This window comes from Marmota marmota, unplaced genomic scaffold (genome assembly GCF_001458135.2).
Source record: "Marmota marmota marmota unplaced genomic scaffold, marMar, whole genome shotgun sequence".
Taxonomy (NCBI): Eukaryota; Metazoa; Chordata; class Mammalia; order Rodentia; family Sciuridae; genus Marmota; species Marmota marmota.
This window is the reverse complement of record NW_026000229.1, coordinates 53,898,771-53,926,440: the sequence shown is the minus strand read 5'-3', so window position 1 is coordinate 53,926,440 and position 27,670 is coordinate 53,898,771. Positions and strand designations below refer to the sequence as shown.

The 27,670-nt window shown below is 39.6% G+C and overlaps 1 protein-coding gene across 1 annotated transcript; it reads left to right on the top strand.

Annotated features, from left to right (window-relative positions):
• The first annotated feature begins 1,330 nt into the window (after nucleotides 1-1,330).
• Rtn1 (reticulon 1) lies at nucleotides 1,331-27,670 on the top strand. Its single transcript, XM_015480316.2, has 7 exons — nucleotides 1,331-1,696; nucleotides 15,481-15,688; nucleotides 18,318-18,456; nucleotides 19,871-19,940; nucleotides 20,443-20,489; nucleotides 20,575-20,633; nucleotides 27,127-27,670. The coding sequence occupies exons 1-7, from the start codon at nucleotides 1,636-1,638 to the stop codon at nucleotides 27,167-27,169; spliced, it is 627 nt and encodes a 208-aa protein (XP_015335802.1). The 5' UTR covers nucleotides 1,331-1,635; the 3' UTR covers nucleotides 27,170-27,670.

The window sequence follows — 27,670 nt, the reverse complement described above, 5'->3', positions numbered from 1 at the left end:
TTCTGTCAGTGCTCTGACACACACCCCACACCACATAGGAGACGTCAGCTGCCCAATAGTCCTATAATCTTCCTGCAGTCATACTTATGAAGCTTCCTCAAAAATAATTTCAGATATGTTACAAAGATATGCAGAGGGGTCCAGCTGGTTTCTCCGGAAGCTTTTTGAATAAAATATGCATGATTCCCAAGATCATATTTTAAAGTCTGTATGCTTCATAAAAATGAAAGATAAGTCATGTCTACAAGTATAATTTGAGATTACCGTCCCTAGGCCTTTGCTGGCATAGAATATGTAAATGTAGATTTGGGTCTGAAAAAGAACCCTTCTGCGAACTAGGGAGGAATCATGAAGGTTCCACATCTCCACCAGGCAGAGAGATCCTGTGCCACAACAAAACACAGGAAGTTTGTTTTAGTGCCAAGGAACTCTTTGAAATTTCCCGTGGTCCCCAAGGCCATCTCGCTGTGTCTTATCTACTGAAAAGACCCTCTTCCAGAAAATGCCCACATGCCAGGCCTTTTCTGTTTGCTGAATCTACCCTTCCCCCATGAAAACACCCCCCCTCCAATCCAGTCTCCCAAGGTCTTGGTGTGTATTCTGATATTTTAGGCTAAGATTTGAATACAGGTCATTAATCCTTCCTTTGACATTTGCATTTTAATTAGGGATTCCTGAAATCTTTAACTACTCTTGGTAACCAACCTTATCTCCCAAATGCGCACCACCCACCTCCATCATCCCTAGTGAGTGTCCAATCCCAAAGATGACACTGTTTACACAAAATGTCCTTTGCTTCCCTGAGTGTTTCTGAATGTCCCTGGGACACCCCTGGATTGTCACTGCAGTGACCAAGGACTCTGACCTTGAGCCTAAAGTTAAAACATTCTGATATTTATTTATCCAATGCCTAAACACATCAAGAGTAGAGGAGCAACGCGAGAAATACTCAGCCCTGAGCAACTGGGCTTTCACTCCAATGACTGCAGCTTGACAACAAAGGTTTTGTGCAATATTCCAAAAGAGGGAGAGATTTTGGTACTTCTTTGGAAGAGTCCAGGCAATTAAAATTTATCATGGCCCCACTATTAGAATTAGGGAGAGGTGAGTGAACGGTAGAATGATTAGGGGGCATTCTATTGCAAGCCTGGCATTTGTACTACAAATGTACTTGCCGACTGGTGTCTTAGAAATTTCCAGAACATGCCCTACATCAGTCAGAAGAGCCCAGGTTCTCCTAACAACCACCCTCATCCTTGGCCCTTTTTCAGTCCCCTTCTCCCAATTCTCCTACATCCAGCCACCCTACGTGCCCTTGCGTTCATAAGCGGCTTAACACTCTCCGGGGGCAGCTCCCCCTTCAAAGACCGCCCAGCCTACCCGTTGGCGTCGAGCGGCGGCCGCATCCCCGCGCGCGCAGGCGGCTCCGGGGCCGCGCCTGGCTGATTCGCTACCGCGCAGACTGCGGCGCCGCGCCGCGCCCGCCCGCCCCTAGCCGCGCGCGCCTGGTGCAGCTTCAGTCTGTCTGCAGCCGCGCGGCCGCCGCGAACCCAGCTGCTGCAGCCGGGGCACCACGCCTGAGTGCAAGCTCAGTGCCCCCGAGGAGAGGAACTGCGAGCCCCCAAAGCCCGCACGATGCAGGCCACTGCCGATTCCACCAAGATGGACTGTGTGTGGAGCAACTGGAAAAGTCAGGGTATTCTCTTTATTTCAGTAGTGCATGCCTGCGGCGCACGCGAATCCCGGGATCCGGACTCGTCCATTGTGCATCATTTCACCTGTGGGACTTATGCATGCTTTACACTCAAGAGCTTTCTGTTGGGGGGAGTAAACCTGTTATTTCAAAAATCAAAATGAATGGTGTTTTTTTTTTTTCTTTTTCTTCTTCTTTTTTTTTTTTTTAACCTTTACCTTTTGTTGTCTTGTGGCAATGCTGATATTTTAAATAATGCATCATTTGCCTCCTTAGGGAGCTCCTTTGGCGTTATCATTCAGTACTTGTTTAATCTTTTCTGACCCCAGGAGTTAAAGTGCTTCTTATTGTTTCGTGCATCCCAGTGCATTTATTTCTGCCTAAAGGTTGCAATCTCCTAGCAGAATCATTAACTGAGGGCTTTAGTACATCCTTTTAAGAGGGACACACCCATTTCAGGGTCTTATTTGTGGTCACACAAAGGAGACCGGAAATGTAGACTAGTTCTCCAAATCCTGAAAATATGATGGCGTAGCCACATATTAGAAAGGCTCACTTTGAAATATTTCGGTGTTTTTGTCTGTCATCCGAGTAACCCTTAACTACCATTTATTAATAATTGGATTCTATAGAATAAATGGAGGGAAATAACAAAACAGTGGCGGCTGCCCTCTGGTATAACAGATTTATTTTGAAACAGTCCATATTAGCACTGGGTGTGGCCACCCTCCAGCCTCGCTTGGATTGCTTTTCAGCCATTTTTATTCAGCCTCATACTTCACACATCCATCTCTCCTTTGTTACATTAAAATTCTGCCCCTCACTTAGCTCAATGAAAGATGATAAGGAGAAAGATAATTTGCAAGAATGAATTGTGTGTCGCAAACTTGGGTGTCTATAAGGTGAAGTGTTTTTTGATGTTTAACAAATATGGTTCTGAATAAGGCGTTTGGATGTAACCTGCAGGGTTTTGCAGCAGCCCTCAGGGGACCAAGAATACTCTGGAGCAGCAGCTGATTTTTTTTTTTTTAAACTTCGCATCTTCCCCTAGTAATTTTATATCACTGAAAGAATAGGTTTCCTTTTCATCTTTAATACCTTTGGGGAGTTTTTCTTTAGTATATTTTTTAAGAAAAAGTAAAGATATTTCAGAATTGAAAGCATGCTTGCTCAGCCTCTTGTTTGTTGGATTGGGCGGCATCGACATAAAATATAGTAGTTTACTTCACATTGTGTGTGTCTGTTGGAAATAAAATTGTCAAAAGTAAATAGATGGACCATAAATTTAAAAGCCAATAAATAAGAAATGTACAGCAATCAAGGGTCATATATTTGGAAAATGATGACAACTACATAGAATAGCATATGTTTAATAGAGAAGGCAGCCGTGAAAATTCCTTGTAACATTTCCTCCCTACATGTTTAGACCCATCAGTTTATTTCATATACACACTTGACAATCTGGGCTCCATAGAATATCAAGTTTCGTTGGACATAAAGACTGGTTATTAGACTATGAGTTTCTTCTATTCTTAACAAAAGTAGATACCAAAAGATGGCAGCTTTCTGTTTTATGTGTACAAGATATAGGACATTATTTCATCACAGTCCTATGTGTTTTGTGTTGACTTTCTCTGGGGGTTGGGGGAATATTAAAAAAAAAAAACATGGACATTTATAATCAGAAATTCACATCAAATGCCATAATTCATCCATTGAAGGCATTCATGTTCATTTCCAATGTGTAGCTGTTTATGAAGATTAATTCAAGATCCTTTAGGATCTTTTACACTCAGTGACCTTTGGTCATCTTTAGTATCATTGATTTCCTTGTGTCAGATAGAACAAAGCCATTATCTAGATATAATAACTGACTGGGTGGGTGGGTTTATTGGCACAAAAAAGAAATAGTAAGAAATTAATTATGACTTTTTTTATCCCCACTGTGAAAACTTTTATCTAAACTAAACCTACAAGATGTTTTTCTTTAACAATTTCAATGTATCTTCTTCACTTTAATTTCCTCCTCATCAAAAACAGTTGTTCTTAACGCCTGCTACACATTAGAATCACCTAGGGAGCTTTAAAAGCCAAAGGATGCCTGGGTCCCACCCTAGAGATCCTCATTTATTTGAGCCAAGCATTGGCAGTATTTTTTAAACAGTCCTCAAGTGAGTTTAATATGCAACAAGGGTTGCAGCCACTGGTGGGTAATAATCCATGGGACAGCAGAGGTCCAGGGTACCAATGATGGCAAGGGTGTGATCTAGGAAAAGCTGAGAATACAGTTAAAAAAAAAAATCGGTGTAACATCATTGAAAATGTCCTCAGGAAGTATTAGGAAGTGAGCTTTTTTTTTTTTTTTTTTGAGAGGAAATACATAATATGAACTTTAGATATCTGATTTCAGGGGGAAATTGCAGCAGATTGAATATTCCATGAAGATTCCACTGAAATTAATTACAATGTATCATAAAAACTAAAATACAGGTGCAAAGGGTCTCTCTATGTATCTGTTTATATAATCTTGATAAAATCTTTTCATCTATGGACAAGAATGTTTAAATGCTAAAAGTCTACATTATATTGTTACAGATTCCACTTCTAGCTTAAGATTTATTGACCAAAAAGGGGTTAATAAATCAAAGCATATTCTACTCCGTGAAAACAAAATAAGCTAAAACAATAATCTAATGCAATAGATAGATAGATAGATAATATCTTACAGGGCCCAACAATACTAATATTTATAGGGTACATTTGCCACTTGCTTTACTTAAATTGTTGTGCTTAATCCTCTCAGATCCTGACATGTAGGTTTCATTATCCTCATTTACAGGTGATGACAGGCCTCTCTCAGGGACACAGCTAGTGATGCCAGAGGCCTTCACTTCTCACTGTTCTGCCATCTGCCCCTGAAATAGATGGCTTTTCCCCTAATGCCTTTCTAGAGATATGAAGTTTCTGTGCAATGGCAATTGTGCGGGCTTAACAACTCCTTGTTTTCATTGTTGCCAAATGAAAAACTCAGTTTTCATTTTACCAAACATGTCACTTGATGTTTCCAGTTTACTCTTGGACATCATGAGGGTTGGAGGAGTTGAGTGACTTGCCCAGTATTTTGTGATAAGTAGCAAATGAAGTAGTAAAAGCTGACTCCTTTGGCTTCCAATCCAGCATGCGCCCCATACCAACACAGGCCACCTGTGTTACTAATGCTGCGTTACAGATAATGAACTCCTCTCTACCTCCTCTGAGACATTTTCACGTAGGTTCTTTTTTGTTTAAATAAAACAAACCTTAGCAGCATGGGGCAGGGATCTTGCCCAGTTTCCACCATGGTTGTTTTGGTCCTCACTTCATCGTCCTGAATTCAGTTGCTGTCCTAAGCTCCTGTGGCATGCCTTCTCTTCTCTTGGCTTCCATGACATCACTCTTCTGTATAGAGGAGGAAATGGAGGGTTTTAAGGCTGAGAGGATCAGTGATTCACCCCAGGACATAACTGGGTCCTAAACAGGGCCCTCTGATCCTAAAGCCTACATTTTTTTTCTATACAAATGATACTATGCCAGGGAGCAAAATTTCATCAGAACTATCCATCCATGTGGTTCCATCTGTACTCTAAAGATAATTTTCCTCCCAGATTTCCCTATGCTAACAGATTCACCTAGTAGGATGCTTAGGAATGGAGGCTGATACCTGTTGTGCTTGGGGCTAAGGGTGGGCCTCACCTCCTAGTGGACTGTGTGTGGCAGTTTGTTACAGCCACTCTAGCATGTGGGTTACTGAGGAGGATGAAATTCTTTCTGGAGAAGATAATCAAATCTTGTAGAAATTCAATGCTGGCTTACAATGCCTTGTGGGAACGCTTGAGGGCAATCTGTTCTGAAAGGTACTCATTTGAAACATTAAAGAGCCAAGCAGTGGCAGAATCCACAATGGACCTGTCTGTTGGAGGTACAGTCTTCAGGATATCTAACTTTTATTTCTGAAAATAATTAAGTATATCTCACAACCAAATTTCCCATCTTTCTCAACCTGATCTCTAAATTGTGTGCATATTTGACCCCATATATTATCTACAAATTTCACTTTTCCAGTTTTATGGAAGTATACTCAGCCATTTGAAGAAACATGGCTGCTTTGTAATTAAGTTCACAGTATGAAAGCTAAGAATTTGACATGAGTCTTGAAAAATCATCTTCTGCCTGGGCAACAGCTATAAAAATGACTTTAAAGGCTTGATAATTATATTCTAAATTTATAACATATATTTCAAATAAGAAAATTGTTAGTTTTAAAACTTAGAAGTATATAGTTCTAATTTCCCAAAATATGTTTGAGCTGTATCTTTTAAGTTGAATCTGAGACAGGTTGTATTGTTGTTTCATGAAATAGAACTCTTCCTTATTTCCTATATTGCCAAAGGGGAGGAGGAAATTCTAACATTACTTACAAGTTCTTTGCCAAAACTAGTATTAATTTTGAACAAATGAAAAGTGCAAATGTGACAGATTCTACTCTTTATCCCAATTGTGACTTTATCACAATTAAATCCATTTCAGAGTGGACAGGTTTCAAATGTGGTCATATTTTATCTCCTTCCTTCAAGAGACTGTTCACCAAATTGCAGATGAGCAAACCTTAACTCTAGTAATAACCAACATCAGGAAGAGCATAACATTTTAATGATTGGGACAGAGGTATGATGAGAGATCATTGCTTTTCTTATATCTATAGTTTAAAAAAATTTTACCATTTTTACCATTACAATCTTGATCAAAAAATTAAATATATTCTTTTTTGAAAAAAATTGCTGTCTTCCTTCATGGTTCTTTTCTCTTCCACTACTATGATAGATTTTCAGAAAGTGGACACAGACTTAAAATACTTTGGTTATTAGGACTGCTGACCAAAAGACCAAATAAACAGTTTTATATTTTGATCTGGTCAGAAAGCTTGAAGAAAGGAAAAATAAATCAAGACACTCTTTCTTTGTGTCTCATCCACCTTGTTTACAAAGCCTCTTTTTCCCTCTGTATGGTTATTTCTTCCTTAGATCTCAGGGCAAACTGTAAATGAACCTCCTAGCTTTGCTAGAGCTTTTGCAGACCACGCTGGTCAACTGTCTGAAATATGTGGCCCTGCCCATTTCACCTCTTGATCAGACCCTCCAGCATGGCAACCCTGGGGCCTAGGTATCATCATGTTAATATCACAGCAGGGAGATGCTGGGAATGATACCATCCTAACCATGAGAACTAGCAAACAGAAATCCTATTCGCTTTCACACAGGTAAGGCCTATGTGAATAAGGTCTTGCCTTTGGTCTAACCTGAGGAATAGCCATTGGAAAACAGTGCACTGGCTTTTGTCTGTCATGAGACAAAAGTACTAGAGATTGCTGTTGGCTGAGCCTTTGACAATCAAATTCTTCATTTCCTTTTAGTTCCACCAAAGCTCCATTTAGGGTAGTGAATTGAATGCTATGCTCTTTTATTGTGGATAGGAAATACAGCCTTTGTGTGTCTTCTCTTTCAAAACATCCACAGAGTTATTGAAACATCTAGAAATAGTGTTGGCATTTTTCTCTCCACAGTCATATTGGCTGTATTTAAGAGGTGTGAGAGAAGGGCTGGGAAAATGGAATCCATGTAGCTGTCTTCCTAGCAAAAGTCCTTGCCAGCAGCTTCCCCTCTGGTTTAGTGCTCCTAAATTAGCCTTTAAATTTTCAATTTTTGTGTAAGAATCTTGATAAATGAAATTCATACATTACTTGAGTATAAAATGTCAACTTTGAAGGTCTCTGTGTACGTTTCAAGTACTTTATTACATTTACTTCCATTATATTTCTCTTTTCATGTAAAATAAGGGAAGATTAAAGTAGGGAAAGTTACTTCTGTTTCTTCTTGTTCACATATTTTGTTTGCCTCATGAAAGTCACTCAGAAACTGGCTTCCAACACTGGGTTGGAGAGAGATGAGGTTTGTGAGTCTCCTCATTCTGTTCATAGGGTAGTCAGATATCATAGTCAGATAATTTAAAGTTTGCTAAAAAGTAAATAAAAGTCAATAGCACATGATGTGTCAATAATTCTTTTGTTGGAATGCTGATATTTCTACAAGCAGGAATTTCTTACAGTTCTCACTTTGCCTTTTTAAAAGTAGCCTTTTTAAAATGACAAGTTAACTTGTCATTTTCTTGATCTTTTCTGGACCAAGATATAATATAAATATACAATGTAATGCCATAATGCGGACTATTGTGCACAATTTATTGCCATTTTATATTATCTACTTATAGCACATTTTGTCTTGTAAATAATTTATGAATAGCTGCAACACTGTCTTTTCAGTTCTTGCATTTTTAATAAACTTATGAATACTGCAGCCACTATTGGGTCATGTAATTGAATGTGTCTAAAATAGTTTCCCAAACCAAAACTTCAGACTGCACTAAAGGACTTCCTAGAAATTTGGAGTTAATTTCTATTTAGCTATTAATTCTAATCTTGGATTGCTTCTCTTATTTTTTCTTTTTTGTTGTTAACTAGATTCTGGAAAATGAGGGGAGAACTGGTTTTGGTATTTTGGGTTTTTGGTATTGGGATTCTTCAAATCTGTCAGTTCAGCCTTCACTGCATTTGTTCTAAGATTGTCCCAAGTTGGCTTCCATATATGCTCTTATCTGTGTTTGGGGACCAAAATGACATTTCTAGAGTCCATTTATCAAGTTCACAGGACTCAATGATGCATCATTTCAAAGCCAAAGTGTTGCCTCTCGGTTTTTGGCAAAGTAGCTTTGATTTTTTTATAATTGTCAAAGTAACATACAGTAATATACCTGTCCTAGTGAGTGGGCTTAGTGACTGTGTGCTCAGATGTTTAAATTCTCACCTGGATTTTCTGTGTTAGGAGGACATTTTTTAAAAGAAAAGAAAACCTATTTATATTTCATTGTACTCAAAGACCACTTGAGAATAATTTGTTGCAGTTACAGAATTGCTTGCATTTTTCTTTCTTGAGTGCTAAGTAAACTTTATTGAAATACCTACTCTCCTACATCAGGTAGTGTCTTAGTCCATTTTCTGTTGCTAATATCACAACAAAATGGGTAAGATTTAAAGAAAAGAGGTTTATTTGGGCACATGGTTCTAGAGGTCCAAGGTTGAGGGCCTGCATCTGGTGATGACCTTTTTGCTGACAAAGTCCCCAGGCAGTGCAGGGTATCCCATGGCAAGAGACAGGAGCACACACATTTGTGTCTGTGTATCCTGGTCTCTCCCTCTCTTCTTCTAAAGGCACCAGTTTTCAATCATGGGAGCTTCAGTCTAATGACCTTATATAATTCTAATCCCCTCCCAAAAGCCCCCATTCTAAAAATACCATGGTCAGATTAAGTTTCCACCTTTGTAATTCTTCACAATAAACATTAAAATTCAAAGTGAATTTCAGCTGGGACAGACTGTATTCAAGCCATAGCAGGTACAATAAAGCTTCCTACACAAATTTACATCATTCTAAGCAAAAATAAAATGTGAAAAACCGGCATTTACACAGCAGATTCAGTGCATAGAACCTCTCTGATCACAACTTAGTCACCTCCTACTCTTCTCACTCCAACATCAGAGCTTCGGGCCATTTGCCTGCCACCTGATCACACATAGCTATTGCCACTGTGCTAGCCTGAGTCCAGGGTTGTTTGTATCAATTCTGTCCTCTTGGATTTTTAGTCTTCTCCAACCCTGTGCCTTAGGTCAACTAACCTGAGTCAGCCCCACCACTCACTGATCAGAGCTCCCAGCATCTAACCTGTAGACCTTATCCACTAGAAATCCTTTATTTTAACTACACTCTCTCTGCTTTTGGGTAGTCTTTCTATTTCTTTCTTTTATATCCTTACTATATCTCTTTGTAGCAGCATCGTCCAATGGAAATATAATGTGAGACACATAGATAACTTTAAACTTTCTAGTAGCCACATAAAAAATTAAATAAGTAAAGTTAACTTTGCTGATATATTTTGTTTAGTCCAACATGTTCAAAAGTGTTATCCTTTCAATATGTAATTAGTATGAAACCCAGTATGTAGTCTATATTTTCAGAACACCTCCTTTGGGACCAGCCAGAGTCAAGTGCTTTACCCAATTGTACTGTTCAACACAGATCTTACCCTTGTGAAGCCATACTACCTAACCTCCTCAGTCTCTGGAAAGCCTTATGACTCATTTTCCAGGGAGAATTTGAATTAATTTACCTGAAGCCACTTTAGGTAAAGTTTACTTCCTGTCCTTCTTAACACAATGTAGCCACACCCATCCCTTCCCTGAATGTCTCTCCCATCCCTTCTTTCTTCTCCCTTCTTTGAAAAGAGTTGTGACTAATTAATTCCATCCTTTCCTGCCCTCTGAGACTTTGCTTTAATCAAATATCTTCTCTTTCCAGAATCCTCACCCCTCCCTTTGCACCAACATTCCCAGATTTTGCTCAAACTGAAGGATTACCTGTTGCTGCTACTCACCAGATCTTCTTTATCATTGTGAATTAACTCCCACCACTTTCGCAACCCCTTACAGTGGGCTCCCACGCCCACTCCTCCTAACACTGCTCTCTGCTGGCTCTAAATTCAGTGTTCCTTGCTAACCCTTTAGAAAATTTCTTCTTCCTGGCTGCTCTAACCTACTTACTGTGGTTGCCCTTTCTAACACTAAGGACTTTCTATGGTTTCATCCTAAATTGCATCTGTAGCCTCCCATTGGAGATTTCCTCCACACTTGTGGCTGCAATCATTTCTACCCCAAATACATCCAAATGGAAACATTCTACCCCATTTACCAAATCTCAGTCCTACATTTCCAGTTGCCTAGTGTACAAATTCATCTGAATTTTAATAGATTTGTGACATTAAGGACCATCTTAACTCTGGGATACTATGATGAAGCCAAAAAAAAAAAAATCATTTAAGTTCCAGGCTTTTAAAAAATTAGTTAGCATGGTGTGTAATTATCAGCCTTAATGCATCCGTAATTGCTATCTCATCTCTGCCCCAGGTTGTGTAAAAATGCCTGGCTTCCACGTCATCATGTCAGAATCTGGTTTAAAAACAAGTGTCATCTTTCCTCCAAATCAGTTCACTCTCAAATTCCCTAATTTTTCCGGTGATGCTAATCTCTCAGTCACCAGGCTTTGAAATGCTGCTTTCACCCTTAATGAGATCTGATTCCTTTTTCCCCCAGCTAATTAGTCACCATTCTTGTCAACTAATCCTTTATAATATTTCCTTTTATCCACCCCATCTCCTTTACCAATTATTCCTCATGTTTATAAACCATCCCATGCCCTCTTCCCTCATCAATTTCAGCACACTCCATCCAAATTCAACTTTTGCCACCATTGACAAGACAAAACATATTGGCATCAAGTCAAGCTTTCTTTGAATGAGTGTTTGATGATTCCAGTTTTTACCTTAAGTTCCCTTAAAAAGGAGCATCATTTTATGATTGCTTGATTCTTATGCTTCCTAGATCATGGATGATCAATAACTATGGGTAATGACTAGTTTTCACTTAAAAGAATTTCCCTTTAAATAGCTAGTTCCGAAGGCAGTTTTAAATATAATCAAGTTGTCCAAAATCAATTTTGCATAACTTTTGGGGACATTTAACATACAGTAGGAGAGAAGCATAAAATTTAGGAGTTGGTTGGGCTTCTTGTATTACCTAGTCAGTATACAAGTTTTTTAACTTTTAACTTCCTGGCTTGATAGATTACCAGTCTAATGAAGTTCATCATGGAGTTTAAATGAGGCCATATATGCAAATGCTTTGAACATTTCAGAGTTTGTGTAAATAGATAATCTTGTCACAGAGTACCCAGAATCCACCGCCCATTGCCTTAAGGTAATTCTTCTGTTAAGCTCCTAAGTAAAAGACTCTTTGAACTTCACAAATTGTTTGGAAGCCTCGCTGGGAGATAGATGATGACTCTTCACCAAACTAATGTGATTTGGCTAACCTCTCTGCCCACAGAGTCTTCCAGGAGAGCCCAAACTGGGTGCCCACCTTCTCAGCTCTTTGAACAGGTGACTAGAGTTGTAGAAGGCTTTTCTAGAAGTTATGCCATTGTTGGCAGGTGTTAGGCAATCCATTCAGTGGGAATTAGCTTGAAAACAGCTAATTCTGTCTCCTCTTTGTCTGAAAACTATTTGTATGGTTTCCTGTCCCCCTACATGTATCACAGGTGGGTAAGCCACCTCCCCCAGCACTAAGAGTACCCCCTTCAGCAAAAATCATGCTGCCTTCTCATGCATTGACTTCCAGATATGCTTGCCATCTGAGTCTGTGGGCATTGTAAAACAGATTACAGTTTATTTCTTATTTATTTGCATGTATTTTTTTGCTTTTTGGAATTCATTTATTTTTATGTCCTTAACACTGGCACAAAACCAGGCACTTAGTTCTTGATCAGTGAATACTGGTTCAGTAAGTAAGTGTATAGGAAGACACAGTTCAGTGATACCTCTAAACAGTGGTGTTTCATTCTCTTATTTATTCCCATTTGCCTCTCCTCTTGCACCAAACAGAGTAAATACTAGAGACTCCAGGTTCCCAAAGTCCTTTAGCGTTGCTGGTCTAAACCTTGGCGGAGGCCCATTTTCACCTCTGCCTCTGGACCTACTCAACCCCAGGCTTCTGTGGAAATCCCTCTTCTTCCCTTCTATCCTTTCTCCTCAGGGGTGCAGAGGTTTACCGTTGAGAGCCACAGCCGAAGGGGCCCCAGCAAACTTTCAGACTGCCAGCTGATGATTGGCTCACAGCGGCCCCAGCAACTTCTAGCTGATTGGCTCCTCTGCTGTGATGCTCATTGGGCTGTTTCCCCACCCTTTCAGACTAAGGAGCTGCTAATTGGGGGACTTTTTTGGCTCCGCCCACGCGACCCAGCCAATCGGCCTCAAGAGCAGGAGGAGTGGGGGAGGTGGAGAGACTTGTGGGAAGCCGGTGGTGGCAGTTGGGCTCTGAAGGTTTTTCCTGAGGAGCTGTTTTGTTTGGCGTGTGTGGTTCTAAAAATAAAGTTCGTTTCTTTTCACAAGTGGCTCCTGAATTTTGCCCAGCCAGACTGCGGCAGTTTACTGCAGGTATATCTTCCAAAAGATCCTCTCATCTGCCTGAAAATTATTATTATTATTTGGTACTGGGGATTGAATCCAGGGGCACTCAACCACTAAGCCACATCCCCTGCCCTATTTTCTATTTTATTTAAAAACAGGGTCTCCCTGAGTTGCTTAGCACCTCACCATTGCTGAGGCTGGCTTTGAACTCGTGATCCTCCTGCCTCAGCCTCCAGAGCGCTGGGATTACAGGCGTGTGCTACCGCACCCAGCCAAAACGATTATATTTTGATGTTCTGTCCTCATAAACTCTTTTAAAAGGAGAATTATTTTGGTGAACTCATTTGAACTGTATTGTTGACAAGCAAATCTTTAATATTGTCTTATTCCTGCATCTTTTGCATTAAATAAAGATCATGATGATGACAGCCACTTTGAAGATAGAAAAGGGGTTATTCAAAGGAATGAATTTCTAATAGTCAGTGTGACTGGTAATTGGGGCAGGCAGAAGAGAGAAGCTTTAGAGAAGCAATACTCTCCTTGGTCTCTGGAAACCTATATGTAAGACTGGTCTTCCTCAAAAGAGAAAAAAATTATAAATATATATATTTATTTATATTTATATATTTACATATATATTTATATTAATATATTTACATATATATATATTTATGTGTATATATATATATTTTTTCCCACTCCAAAACATGCTTGCAAGCCTGTCCTCTCCTCTATGTTATACATTGCAGAAGTGCTGTAGGAGAAAAGAAACCTTGTTTTTGCCCAAAAATGGCTGCCTACTAGAATCTTTGAGTTAATGTCTTTGGTGGAACACAGTGGTGGTGGATAGGGAATAAATTCTCTTCCCAGCTTCATATTGCCAGAGATGTCCTCAGCCTATTATAAACAGCCTCTCATTTCTGCACCCAACCAGCCAGAGGCAAGCCTGCTGTGAGCAAGGGGTTTCTATGTGAAGGGTATGTCTTTAGCCTTGGACTGTCACTAAGGCTTGTGACAACAATACAGATTGAACAACCCTAAATGAAAAATACAAAATCCAAAACTTTTTGAGTGTCAATGCAACCACACAAGTGAAAAATTCCACACCATGACACTATTTCATGCACAGAATATTAAAAATAGCATCTAATGTTACCCTTCAAGACTATGGGTATAAGGGGTACATAAAACATAAATGAATTTCATGTTTAGACTTGGATCACATCCCCAAGATATCTCATCATGTATACTCAACTGTTTCCAAATCCAAAAATTATCCAAAATACTTCTGGTCCCAGGCATTTTGGACAAAGAATATTCAACCTGTATGGCTCTTTCAGCTAACTGCACACTCATGAATAATGGGACAGGTATGTGCCACTGTGCTCCCTGCTTTCTTCAACATGGTTATCTCTCTGTTTTCCTTTGAGCAAATGACTGGAATCTAAATCCAAACCAGGTATTTCCAGGTACAGTGCATGGGAAGCTGACAGTCTAAGCCACTACAGCTTACATCTGACTGTCATATGGGAAAATTGTTTCTTATTTTCTCATCTGGAGAATTGATATGATATTCTATAAAGACCATTTGCTACTTGCCTAATAGGATAATGAACTTGCAGAGATTCTTCAGTAAGGCTTGCATGCTTTTTTCATATCCTGGTAACTCAAATATTCAAAATATTTCCATTTGTATTACAAATTTGAAGCATGGATTTATTTATTTATTTTTGGTACTGGAATTGAACCCAGGGGTTCTTTACTACTAAGTCACATCCCCAGACCTTGTTTTTTCCTTTTTTATTTGGAGACAGGATCCTGCCAAGTTGCTTAAGAACTCACTAATTGCTGAGGCTGGCTTTGAACTTGCAATCTTCCTGCCTCAGCCCACCGAGTTGCTGAGATTAGAGGCATGTGCCGCCACACCTGGTTAGCTCTATCCTTTTGAACTTAGTTTTTTGTTTATACATTGAAAGATAATGATAACTGAATGATAGATATGATATAGATTTTAAAGCTTGCATTCCTGGCTTTTCAAATCATAGAATGTAAGCAAACAAATCATGTGCAAAAGCTCAATCCAAATATCAGCTCCAGGGTTTGTCAAGACAGCCACTAGCCCTGCAGTTTTGCCTGTGTTTAGAGGCCAAGGTCTTGCAGACCTCTCTCTGTGTTCCAAAAATACCACTCCCTCCAAACCTCTATTTTCATAATTGCTGCCCTTTATGATCAGCATTGACCTTTTTGTATGACTGATGCATATATCTACAGGCTGTCACTGAGACATAAAATTGTCAGCAGGTCATGAAGATGTGCACATAATCAATGACGTCCACAGGATGTCAGGTACTTCACAGAATCCTCTATTTGAAAGCCAGATAATTCAAGCCTCTGAATAGATGCTGTAGCCCACAGAAATATACCCATAGAGAGATGGTGACTGGAGTCTTCTCTGTGAATTTGTGAACTATTCCCAGCAATAGAAAAGAGTTTTCCAAACTGAAATAATGGAGTGTCAGTAAGTGCCCTTTGGTGCAGCCATCTGTCCACTGGCTTGCATTTAGGAATCCAAATGCCCATTGGGAACCTGCTGTACTGGCAGCTGGGTAGACAGAACCAGCAGCTTACTTCTGGCACTGCTAGAGTTCAGTGGTGTGTGTGTTTGTGTTCCCTCCCCACAGCTATCGACCTACTGTACTGGCGGGACATCAAGCAGACTGGGATCGTGTTTGGGAGCTTCCTGCTGCTGCTCTTCTCCCTGACCCAGTTCAGCGTGGTGAGCGTCGTGGCCTACCTGGCCTTGGCTGCGCTCTCAGCCACCATCAGTTTCCGCATCTACAAGTCTGTCTTACAAGCTGTGCAGAAAACCGACGAGGGCCACCCTTTCAAGTGAGTGTCCCCACCTGCCCAGCAAACCCTGCCTTCCCAGGCTCCTTCTCTGCTCCCACTCCAACCCACAGGTGCACTGGGGCATGTTTCTCTGAGACCCAACAGACCTTCTAGAGTTTCACCTAATACCCTGGCTTTACTATCTAACACTGTTGGTGGATTTCTGAAACAAACTTCCTTATTCTTATTCTAATACTTATTGCTGTTGAGTTTTTATACTTTAATTACCAATAGTAATCATAATCCATTATATGTGTATAATAATTTATCATTGAAAGAGTACTCCATCAATTACTAATTCTCCCCACTCTATAAAGAAGACTGGGCAGACATTATAATCTCTATTTACAGGTGGAAAAACTGAAGTTCTAAGAAGCAAAATGACACTCTCAAGGTCACATGTCCAGTAAATATCACAGAACCAGAGCTAGGGTGTTTGGTTTTTATTTCCATGCTGTCTCCGGAAATTTAAGACCAAAGGGCCAACCATCTGAGGGGTCCAAGGCTCACGAACATCTTATCATATGTCCTCCTCTGAATTTTTCTACTGGGGAAATATAATTGGAATGAATATCAAAAAGAAGGAAATTTTTTTAAAGGGAGGCGATCTATTAAGAAAGAGGACACATGCAAGGGGGCAGAGGGCAGTGTTAGCCCGGCCAGCAGCATCCACCAAGCTCCACCAAAGTTTGTCCTCCGACTTGTAAACCAGGACACTCAGAGCATTGGCCATCAGTACCACCCCCTTACCTGCTGGCTGGCCCCAGAATGCAAGTTCACCAAGGTTGTCCTCACCTCTGTAACCAACCAAGGGACAGTTCTGAGTCCTAAATGAGATGTGTAGATGCTACTGCAGAATGGCTTCTGAATGGCCCTGGGTATTCACTGATGTCATCTCTGTATCTGTCCTGGCTCTCCCTCACCAAGGCTTCAGTGGCACTGGGGTCTTCACAGGGAAAACGATGCCTGTTTGCAGGTGCTGTGGACAAAGGGAAAAGGCTGCTCTCAGACATTTCTTCCCAGCCTCTCCTGACTCAGTGTCAGACAGTGTTACCACGTGGGTTACAGTGTTATTGTCCTTCTAATGCTGAGTTAGAGGGTATTTGGGGCTATAGCCTGGCCACACAATTGGCATACACAACACCTACTTGAGTGGACCTCACTGATGACCAATCCACAACTTCATCCTTCTCTCTGTCCCAGTCTCTCCCTTCATCATCCAACATTCAGTGTGTTCAACCACGCTGTTCCCACCACATTCTTGGCCCCCAGGCTATCACATGGGGGGGCTTAGCTCTCATTTGACTTATTTCCTCTCATACCTGGTTATGCTTCCTTCAGAGGACAGATTTAAAATATTAAAATTTCCTTTGGATGAGTTATTTTGATCATTAAAAGGTTACATCTGACTCAGAATATTTTGAATCAGAACACAGTATCTATACAGATCACTATTTTTCCTTTTCCTTCTTTCTTTTTTCTAAAGGAAAGAAGAGCCATCGCATTTAAATGTAAACTCCCTGAATTAGTTCAGGCTACTATAAATTGGGTGGCTTAAACACAGAAATTTATTTCTCACAGTTGTGGAGGCTGTGAAGTCCAAAACCAGAAGCCCACATGGTTGGGTTGCAGACTGCTGTCTTCTGATTGCATCCTCACAAGGCAGGAAGAGGGTAAAAGAGCTCTCAGGGGTCCCTTTGATGAGAGCTTCTTCCTCTTAACCTAAGCACCTACCAAAGACCCCACATCATAATTCCATCCATCACTGGAGGTGAGAATTTCAGCATATGAATTTTGAGGGGACACAGCATTCAGTCCACAACATTCCTTACATCTCAGGCCAAGTGTTGCTTTGCCCTTTTCTTCTCCAGTCCCAGAGTTAAGCAGGTCTTTAAGAACTCCAACAGTTTCCCTCTAAGAAGCAAAGTGCCCTCTTGAAAGAGCAGAGGCAGGAAATGAGAGGGCAGCTGGACCTCTGCACAGAAGCATGGCCAAGCAGAGGAAACTTAGGTTGGGTTTTTAATATATTTTTATTTTATAAGTAAATATATTGCATTTGATATATTTTAGCAACCCATGAGTTAAATTTAACAAATTAAAAATCCCATTTCTAAAAGTACCATTCACTAGAACCAATGAGCATTTTAATATGATCCAGGTCTCTTGAGTTTCCAGTGCTCCCTAGATAAACTTGGAAATAAATTACAGAATTTAAACATGCATTCTTCAGAGTTTTAATGAGGAAAAATAATTGGCAGCTAGGATTTTCAAATAGCTCAATTATTTAAAGAAGACTATGCTTTCCATGCAGTCATGTAGAATTTAGCAAATGAGCTGTTTTGCATTGTTTTTTTCCCTCCAGTCCCAGCCAGTTTCTGTGAATTATCAGCTCAGGCTGTAATGCTATCTTCAGTGACAGAAACAGTCATAATGCTCTCCCACCCCTGTTCGTGTGTTCCCTATGCACAGGAAGCCAGAGAGTATGGTGCCCTTTAGCCACTGACATGACCCTTAGAGTTGGCCACCCACTGCCTCAGATGAGAGAAGGAACACTCACCTGGCCCTGGGATGTACCTGCCTGTGTGCCGTCCCTCTGATGGGGTTCTCTGATGCTATGGTCTGTTGACAGGGCCTACCTGGAGCTTGAGATCACCCTGTCCCAGGAACAGATTCAGAAGTACACGGACTGCCTGCAACTCTATGTGAACAGCACACTGAAAGAGCTCCGGAGGCTCTTCCTGGTCCAGGACCTGGTGGATTCCTTAAAAGTATGTTGCCTTAAGCCCTTTGCTTTATTATCTTAAGTTTTTGTTTTCCTCTAGAAGTGAAATATTAAAACTGCCACATTATGGGGAAGATTACGTAGTTCTAGAGTCAGAAAATCTCCTAATCTATGGAATCATGGACTCCATCCCTTCATTTTACAGAAAACATAACTGTCTCTGAGAGGTTAAGACACTTATCCAAGGTGGCCCACTCGTCTGGCAGAGCTAGGATGAACTCAAGATCATACAACTAATTCTGTTCTTTTTAGTATATCAGAATGTCTGTCCTTAAACCATTTTTGACTCCTCTCCCAATTTTCTAAAATTAATTTTAAAATAAAAATCTAGTTTCGGGAATGTAAAAATACACACATACTTCTTCATTGAAAAAAACTCTGGACTCTACTAATGATAGATCTCTGAGTGTCCTGAGGCAGAGCCATCTGAAGGGCAGAAGTAGGCTCTAAATAGTGTGTGTGAGGACCTGGGTCCTGGGCTTTATACTCTGGTGATAACTCATCATGATTCAGCAAGGCTGTGAGCAGAGTCAAGGTAGCCAGGACAAGGTCTCTGAGTTCTCTGTCCTCCATGTGCATTCTGTACACACCCTGGCAGGGGTCTTGCACTAGGGGTGGCCTGGTAACTGCTCAAGGAAGGGTGGAGGAAAAGTGAGAGATGTGTTCTTGATCCTTGAGGTAATTGAAAGGAATGGTGACTTATAGGAGTTACTAAAGGCAGAAACCAGGAGATGATAATTACCTGTCCTAGAGATTCTCAGGTAATATTCCCATTTGCTATGTAAAAATGGGGCTACAGCAGGGGTCAGCAATCCTTCTCTCCAAAGAACTAGATAGTAAATATTTGGGGCTTTGCAGGCAATGCTCTGCCACCCAGTTTTGTCATTGTGGCACAAAAGTAGGAAAAGACAATACAGCAGTGGAAGATTGTGACTGTGCACCAGTAAAACTGTACTGATGGACACTTAAAATTGAATTTAATATCATTTAACATATCATTTTTTTCTCTTCTTTTGATTTTATTTAACCATTGAGAAATATAAAAACCATTTTTAAATCATGGGTCCATACAGAAGCAGGTGTTAGACCATTTCCCTCAAATGTTATAACAGCGTTATCCAAAGGTCTCCAAAGAAGCTAATGACAACCTTCTTTTGGTGATCCCATGACGGACTTTAAAACGCCTATCGCTCTCTCATTTCCTATTGAAATCATTCTATTGACATTCATTTCCCATTACCTATAACTGTAATCCCAAAAATTTTAATCAGAAATCCTAATTAGGAGAAAAAATTGAAATGCTAATTAGAAAAATTGATGCTAATCTAAACATTAACAATATGAGGTTCCAGTCTGTCAGGGACAGCTTCGGGAGCTCTGATCATCCTTTCTTTCTTCAGTTTGCTGTCCTGATGTGGCTCCTGACTTACGTTGGCGCCCTCTTCAATGGCCTGACCCTGCTACTCATGGGTAAGGATGGACAAGAGGGCATCGTGACTTCCTTCACACCCCCTGAGAATAGGGGGCTTCCTAGGCTGTTAGCATTTAGCTTGTTCTGATAAGTCCCCAGAGACAAATTCCAGATCCCTGAGTACAGAGCATTTTCCTTACTATCACAGTGCAATTAAAGAATCTATTACATATTATATATCAGCAGTGAATTTCTAAGTCTGAAGGGGTTTCCCCCCCTTCATCCATAATGGGTTATATTTGATTTCTAAATATATCTGTCTATAGTTCTAGTTATGGATAGAGATACATTTTCATCTTCAGAGGGCACAGCCTACCCTCATTCAGCCCTTCACATCTGTGTGAAGGGCTCAGCATCCTTTTGCTTTCCTTATAACTGCCCTGTTATCCTAGTTATTCCAAATAATTTTGCAATATCACATGACTATGTAATATGTATCTATGAACTTATTACTATTGATAACTCTCAGAATTTTAACACTGCATTTGTTTTTCATCCCAGCTGTGGTTTCAATGTTTACTCTACCTGTAGTGTATGTCAAACACCAGGTAAGTTCTCTGTGGTGTCAGACATTCATGTTAAATTTTGACTACATGGGATCTTTGGGTATGCTCATTATTTCTCTCTTTGTAGGCACAGATTGACCAATATCTGGGACTTGTGAGGACTCACATAAATGCTGTCGTGGCAAAGTAAGTTGTCCAGCAAGATTCATAAAGAGGAGTCACTGTCTTAAGCAGGCCTTTGAATGGATTAGATAGGTGTAATAAAATGATAGTAAAATAATAGGTGAAGGTATGATCTTTGACTTGTTCAAGTCATATGTTCATTCCCTTCTCAATTACATTATTTCAGAAAATAAGTATAAATTTCAAAACTTACAATTAAATAAAATTTCCAGGGATTTATTTTAAGTGTCATAATGAATGAGTTTTAATAATGAATGATTTAAAGGTATAACTAAGGGCTGGCCCATGTTCAAGAGCAAGATGGAGAAAGGAAGGAATCCTGATTCAGAAAATTAATGGTTAAAGTGAAATAGAAACACTTAAGTTAACAAATATTTTCAATCTTTTAAACAATGAACAGCACTAATTTTTAAACTACTAAAGTTATCTTTTAAACTTTAAAATGGGTAAAGTTTTTGTCACCTAAATATTTTAATTACTTTACTTTATAAGTGTGTTTGATTAACACCATTCCTTTTTTAAACTGGAGTCTTGGTCAGACCCTACTTTATAGGCTACCTACTCTATTGGGGGATAAAGATTTCAATTTTACATAGTGGAAGCTAACATGACCATTTAACTGAGTAGCTTTTCCTAATTCTTACATTAATATTTATAGGTTTGTTGCCATCTACAAAGATAGTTTTTGTGTTGTCATTACTATTCAAGATTTTAATGGAAAGTTAAACTAATCATTAGCTACAAGTCAATGTCACCAGAGAATGAGTCTTTGTCAACATGGACTCCCTCTAGTAATTGAAACTATGTAGTTGGACCTAGGTGATGATCAGATTTAGAGGGCAGCATTTTAGGCAAAGATGTGTAAAAGCAAAATAAACAAATTGAAATGTAACAACTTTAAAGTTCTTCTGCTATTAGGTTACATATCATCAACAATAGTTCCCTCCTGAAGTATATAAAAAATTATTTTTACTCTGTATCATTTACATTCATCCTCTTATACTCTTAAGAAACTCAGGTGTATGGTGAATATGGATCTGTAACAGATCTTCAGCACATTTCAAAATATCTGAAATTATCAGCTTGAACCCCAGTGTAACCAACATCTAATGCTAATAAACAATTGAAGGACAAAAGTCATTATTTTGATTTAATAAATGTTAGCATGGACCTATAGAATTAGAATTTCTAGGGTTGGTGACCTGAAATGTATATTTCAGTGACTTCCCCAGATAACTTTTTGGCAGTTAGTGCTATGGGCACTATGGTACAGAACATCAGGATAGGAGTTTGGATACTGGAAGACAGATGTTCTAGACCTAACTTGTACAATCCTCAGTTTGGGGATCTCAGGAAAATCACATCTATTAATGAATGGGGAGTAGGTGGTGCTGGTTGATTGGTTCTAAAAGAGGAGTACCTATTTTGTTCTGGGTACTTCATATAATAAGCACAGAGGGTATAAAGATAATGAAACAAATCCATCTCAGCCTATCGGTGTAGTCAAAATTATAAAGAAACAACTGTAAGTCAATTTAAGAAATACCAGTAAAGTTGCATAAAATACTAAAGTCAGAGTACTGAGAATACAATTGATCCTTCCTAGAGTGAATAATGGAAAGTCACTAAGAGAAAGTGGCATTTGGCCTGGGCACTGAAGAATGGGTAAACACCACCCCCCCACCCCCGCCCCAAGGTTGATAGGATAAAAGACTGCAAGAAGAAGAAGCCATGTAAACAAAAACAGAGGAGCCTGAAAAATGTGGGTGGGGAAGCAGTGAATCAGACAGTGTGTCCAAAGCTTAATATGTGGAAAGATCAGTTAGAAGAAATGTAGGAGGAGAGGCTGAGACCAGGTCCTGACTGCTCTGAGCAGTTTTGACCCTGACTCAATAGGAAATGGCCAGCTCTTGATGTTTCTAACGAGGAGATTGATGTAGTCAGAACTGTATCTTGTGAAGATCAACCACAATAATCTAGTGAGAGAACAACTGAGGAGGAGAGAGACAGGAGGAGATGTGGCAATCAGCTAGGAGCTATCATAATTCCAACCAAAGTGGTAAGGGCATAGGCTGTTAAAATGAAGGGAAAGCAGATGGCAAAGAAAATCGCACACACAAACACACAAACTCACACACACAAAATGTAGTTGTTAAATTACACTTGGAAATCAGGATTATATAAAGGAACAGAGAGAAAACATGTCATCCATGAGGAATGATAGGGCTTCTGTGGTTGACTTTCACTCTGACTTGGCTCTGAGCTTCCTGGTAGTTAGACCAAAAAAAGAGAAACTAGGTAGGTAATCTGTTTTTGTCTGACATTAAAGTCTAAAAGAAAATTCTTGATGAGCTCTTATCTCTCAGATCTCTTTGACTTCTAAAATTTTGATTTAGTGCTAGAATAATTCTAACAAAAGAATTTATACCATTTTAGTTAAGAACTTGATGGTTAATCAGAGAGACTTGTTTGAGTCCATTTCTGGCATTTATGCAATATGAGTTCATCATAAATGTTGTCTCTGTGAACCTGTTTCCTTATCGGTAAGTTGGAAATGTCAGTACTTACCTCACAGGGTTGTTGGGTATTAAATAAGATAGCACCTAGAAAATATTCTTACTTGGACATAGGAAACAAGAACTATTATATATCTTTCTCCTTCACTTCCTCCTCCTCATCATCGTATTGCTGGGTAGAGATCATTCTAAGGATCTTAAGGACAGTTCCAGACTGAGTCAGGGACTCCTCTTGCCACCCTCTGCATACTGAGCTACCCTGTCCAGGTCATTTAACCTTTCTTTGTATCAGTTTTCCAGCTGTAAGATGGGGGTGATACTTAATAACATTTCTTAGAGTTTTGTAAAAGGGCCTCAAATTAGAAAAGGCAAAATAAGTATTGTAGAGGGAATTAAAGCTATAAGTAAGAACAAAAGAAAGAAATCTGCCATAAGTGACTACAGCTGCCTATATCTAGGTGAGTTCTAGTCTGGGATGGTGAAATTGCCTGCAATTTTATGTAGAAGCCTTCTTGGTGATCGCCAATAAATCTCAGAGAATGAAAGACTTCCCTGAAATTGAACTGGAACTGTTCCAATTTTCAAATAGGAAGAAAGCATCGATTCTAGAACTTATCTTTGGGTGAGCTGAATGCCTAATTTCAAGAAAAATTCTAGAATGAATTAGTAAAACTAAAAATCAGTACTCAGAATAGACAGCTGTGTGTTCACCAAAAAGAGAGATTCTATACTGTTCTAGCCAGTGAGTATTCTCATTTTAGTGAAGTACTCAACAAATCCTCCTGTTGTCCTTGAGTAGAAAACCAGAGATGATAGCACAGTCTGTAGAGTTCTAGTAGACCCAAAAGATGTTCCTTAATCCGCCAGGTATCTGTCTGGGGCAAGGCATAGTAATGTGCTACAACATCCTGCCTTTGAGCCTATCCCTTTCAACACCATTACTTCTCGTGGCAACATGAAGAAAAATCAAATATAATTTCCAAAATGTTAGGTGGAGCAAAAGCAAATTCAAAGAGGGCAAGATTCAAGATGAATCAAAGGATTTTGAGGAATCTAGAATGCTGAATTGGAATCAAGAAAATGAAATTAATAGAGCAAGTTCTATATTTAGATTTTTAAAAAGTCAACTTGGCAAAAGAATAAAGGAGGGCTGGGGTTGTGGCTCAGTGGTAGCGTGCTTGCCTAGCATGCGTGAGACACTGGTTCAATTCTCAGCACCACATACAAATAAGTGAAAATAAAAGTCCATCAACAATATAAAAAATATTTAAAAAAAGAATGAAGGAGAGTGGATAACCTATAACAGTAGTGAGTATAAAAAATACCTAAGATTTTTGAATTGATTAATTGGTCACAGCCAATTATGATTCATGGTATGCTGAGGCATCTTTTTTAAAAAAATCAGTGCATGTATGACCACACAAATGGTGTGACTCTGCATCTGCATCGTAAACAGCCAGAGAAATGAAAAGTTATGCTCCATTTGTGTGCAATGAGTCAAAATGCATTCTGCTGTCATGTATAACTAATTAGAAGAAATTTTAAAAATCAATGCAAGTTTAGAAGTTACAAATGGAAGTATAAAGTCTAAATCAAAAGAAGGCACAGTCAGGGCTGGGATTGTGGCTCAGCGGTAGAGTGCTCGCCTAGCATGGGCAGGACCCGGGTTCCATCCTCAGCACCACATAAAAATAAAGGCATTGTGTTATGTCCATCTATACCTAAAAAATAAATATAAAAATGCTTTAAGAAAAAAAAAAGAGGGCACAGTTACTATATTCCATTTTGGTCATCTCACATGTGTGTTCAGTTTATTTCAGGGTTGGGCATTTAAAAAGATACATTAATATACTAAAGTAATGCCACTGCAGTAATTCCAGTACTGAGGGACTAGAAATCTCATAGTAATGACTAGTAAAGATCAAATTTCACTAAATGACCCTGGAAAAGAGACAACTTTAAATGAACACAATGACTGTCCTCAAATATTTGGAGGTCTGACATTGTCAAAGAAGTAGTAGGCTTTCTCTTTTCCTCTTTAGAGCAGAAATTTCAGAAGTTCTGAGATTTGAATGAAATATGTGATAAAACAGTAAAATTTGGAATTTTTCAACAATGCAAGCCTTTGCCTCATGGAGCTGTGAACCTGGACATTTATTCAAGTATCTATGTAGAAACTAGGTGGCCACTGTCACTATGTCCTATCTTTCCTGACTTCTCTTCCTCTCATCCACCTCTCTTCTGGTCCTATAGCTTCAAATGTCAAGGGTTCATACTTGTGTTTCCAGTCAGACTTTCTCTGCTGAGCACCAGGTCTACTCCCCTGCTTATCTGATATTTTCTATTCTGTGTTCAATAGACATTTTATATTTATATGGCCAAACATCTTGCAATTCCACATCAGAACCCATTTTTCTTTCAGTCCTTTCCATCTTGGTAATTAGATTGCGTTATCATTCACCTAAATTATCATTTAGTTCTCAGGCCCAGAACTAAAGAATCTTCCTTCATTTTCCTTCTTCCCCCCCCTTGCCCATGCATTCAACCCATCAACAGGTTAGGTGGGTCCTGTCAGCTTCATTTCCAAACTAGATCCCCAGGCTGGTCACCTGCCTGTTTCCACATCTGCCATAAAACTCTGGACATTGCCTTCTGGCACCTGGACTTCTATAGGTTTCCCTTCCTCCATTATTGCTTCTACTCTAATTTCCCCAATTTTTGCACATAGCCACCATCAGGTCTACTCACCTGCTTATCTGATATTTTCTATTCTGTGTCCAATAGACATTTCACATTTATATGGCCATAACATATAAATCACATCATAAATTATATTATAAATCCTATCATATCACTCCCCTTCATAAAATTTGTCAACAGCCTCTCATCACACAGAAATCCCCTAACGTGGCCCACAAGTTCCAACACCATCTGGGTACTGCCTGCCTCTCAGATTTCCCTACTCCACACCTCAGTTCACTGGGCTGTACCTTTCTTGATCCCTAAGCTTATCCTTCCTTTAGGGACCCGCAGTTGCTGCTGCTTCTACCAGAAACTTCCAGATCTTTGCGTGACTGTGTTGACTCCTTCCTATCATTTGGGCATCTATTTCTCAGCTCTGTGGGTTGAAGATGGGCACCACCTACTTTGCCCCCTCACTTCCTTTCATACCACCTTGTTTTGTTTTATAGCGTTTGTCACTTTCTCTTGTCTACTTGTTTCTCTCTTCTCAACCCCTACAAGAATGAAAACTCCATGAGAGCAGGTACCTTCTTCTTTTTGTTGACCGCCGAATTCCAGAATGTGGAAGGGTTAGAGAGGAAGGTCTCAATTAAACTCTGCATGGTAAACTCATTAAGCTTCAATTTATGAAACAAAACACTTCTGGTGTAAACCCATCTTAAAATGACACCACCACACTGTGAGCATCACAGAATCATGGGAGCCTTGGTGACGGTCTGCTCGGCACTCCACATATTAAAGATGAATCTCTAGGGCCAGCTTCGGTGGGGATCCAGGTTTCTGAAATCCAGTTCTGAGTAGTTTGGCCACACTGAAGAGACATACAGGTTCCTTCACCTGGAACCATCTCTGTTTATCATCCTCCTGGCACAGGTAGTAACTGCACCATCCTTTCTCTTTCGGAAGTGCCCCCAATTAGGGGATCAATGGCTATTGTCATTGTTTCACAGCTCCATTTCTATAGTCCTGAAATAAGTCGACATGTTCATCCACCTAAAAATTTATACTGTAAAGAAGGTAGCTTCCTTGGGTCACTCAGTATCCAATTTTTATTTCCTTCTTATTGCTTTTTATAAAGAAGAGTGTTTATAGACACACACATACAAACCATAATATCTTCCAGCATCTTATACTAATTAATATTATGCTAATTAAAGGAACAGAATGGATACATAAAATGATTTCATGAATAACATTTACAATTTAACCCTTTAGTTTTTGTTTTGTTTTGTTTTTAGGATTCAAGCTAAAATCCCCGGCGCCAAAAGACATGCTGAGTAGACAGGTATCCCAGCGGGGACTGGACACAAACAGGGATGTCTGGAGAGGCGACAGCTCTCTTCTTACTCGTTACTGCAAATTGATTGTTCCCCCCACCCAATACCATACTCTTAGAGGCAAACTTTAAAACAGCTGTTTTTAGGCTGTTCCTTTACTCTTAGGATATTTGAGTCACTTGTGTCAAGCACTAAAGTATAGAAAAAAAGTGTATTAGATGTGGTTTTTAATTTTGTGTTGCTAAAAAATAAAAAAAGTGCATGATGGTGAGAGCCCACGTTCTCCTTCCTTCTTCAGTGTTCTCCTCTTCTCTGCCATGCTTCTGTAGCTTCTAAAGTCCCCCTGTGGCTAGGCCTTTCCTGCCGAGTGCATTGACGCAATAGTGGAAATTGCTTATATGTCCTTGGGTTGCTGGTTGGATTAATCTTTAATAACATTATATAGAATTGTAGACTGATGTTTTAGCATTTTTCCAACACACACACACACTACATAAAAATAAAA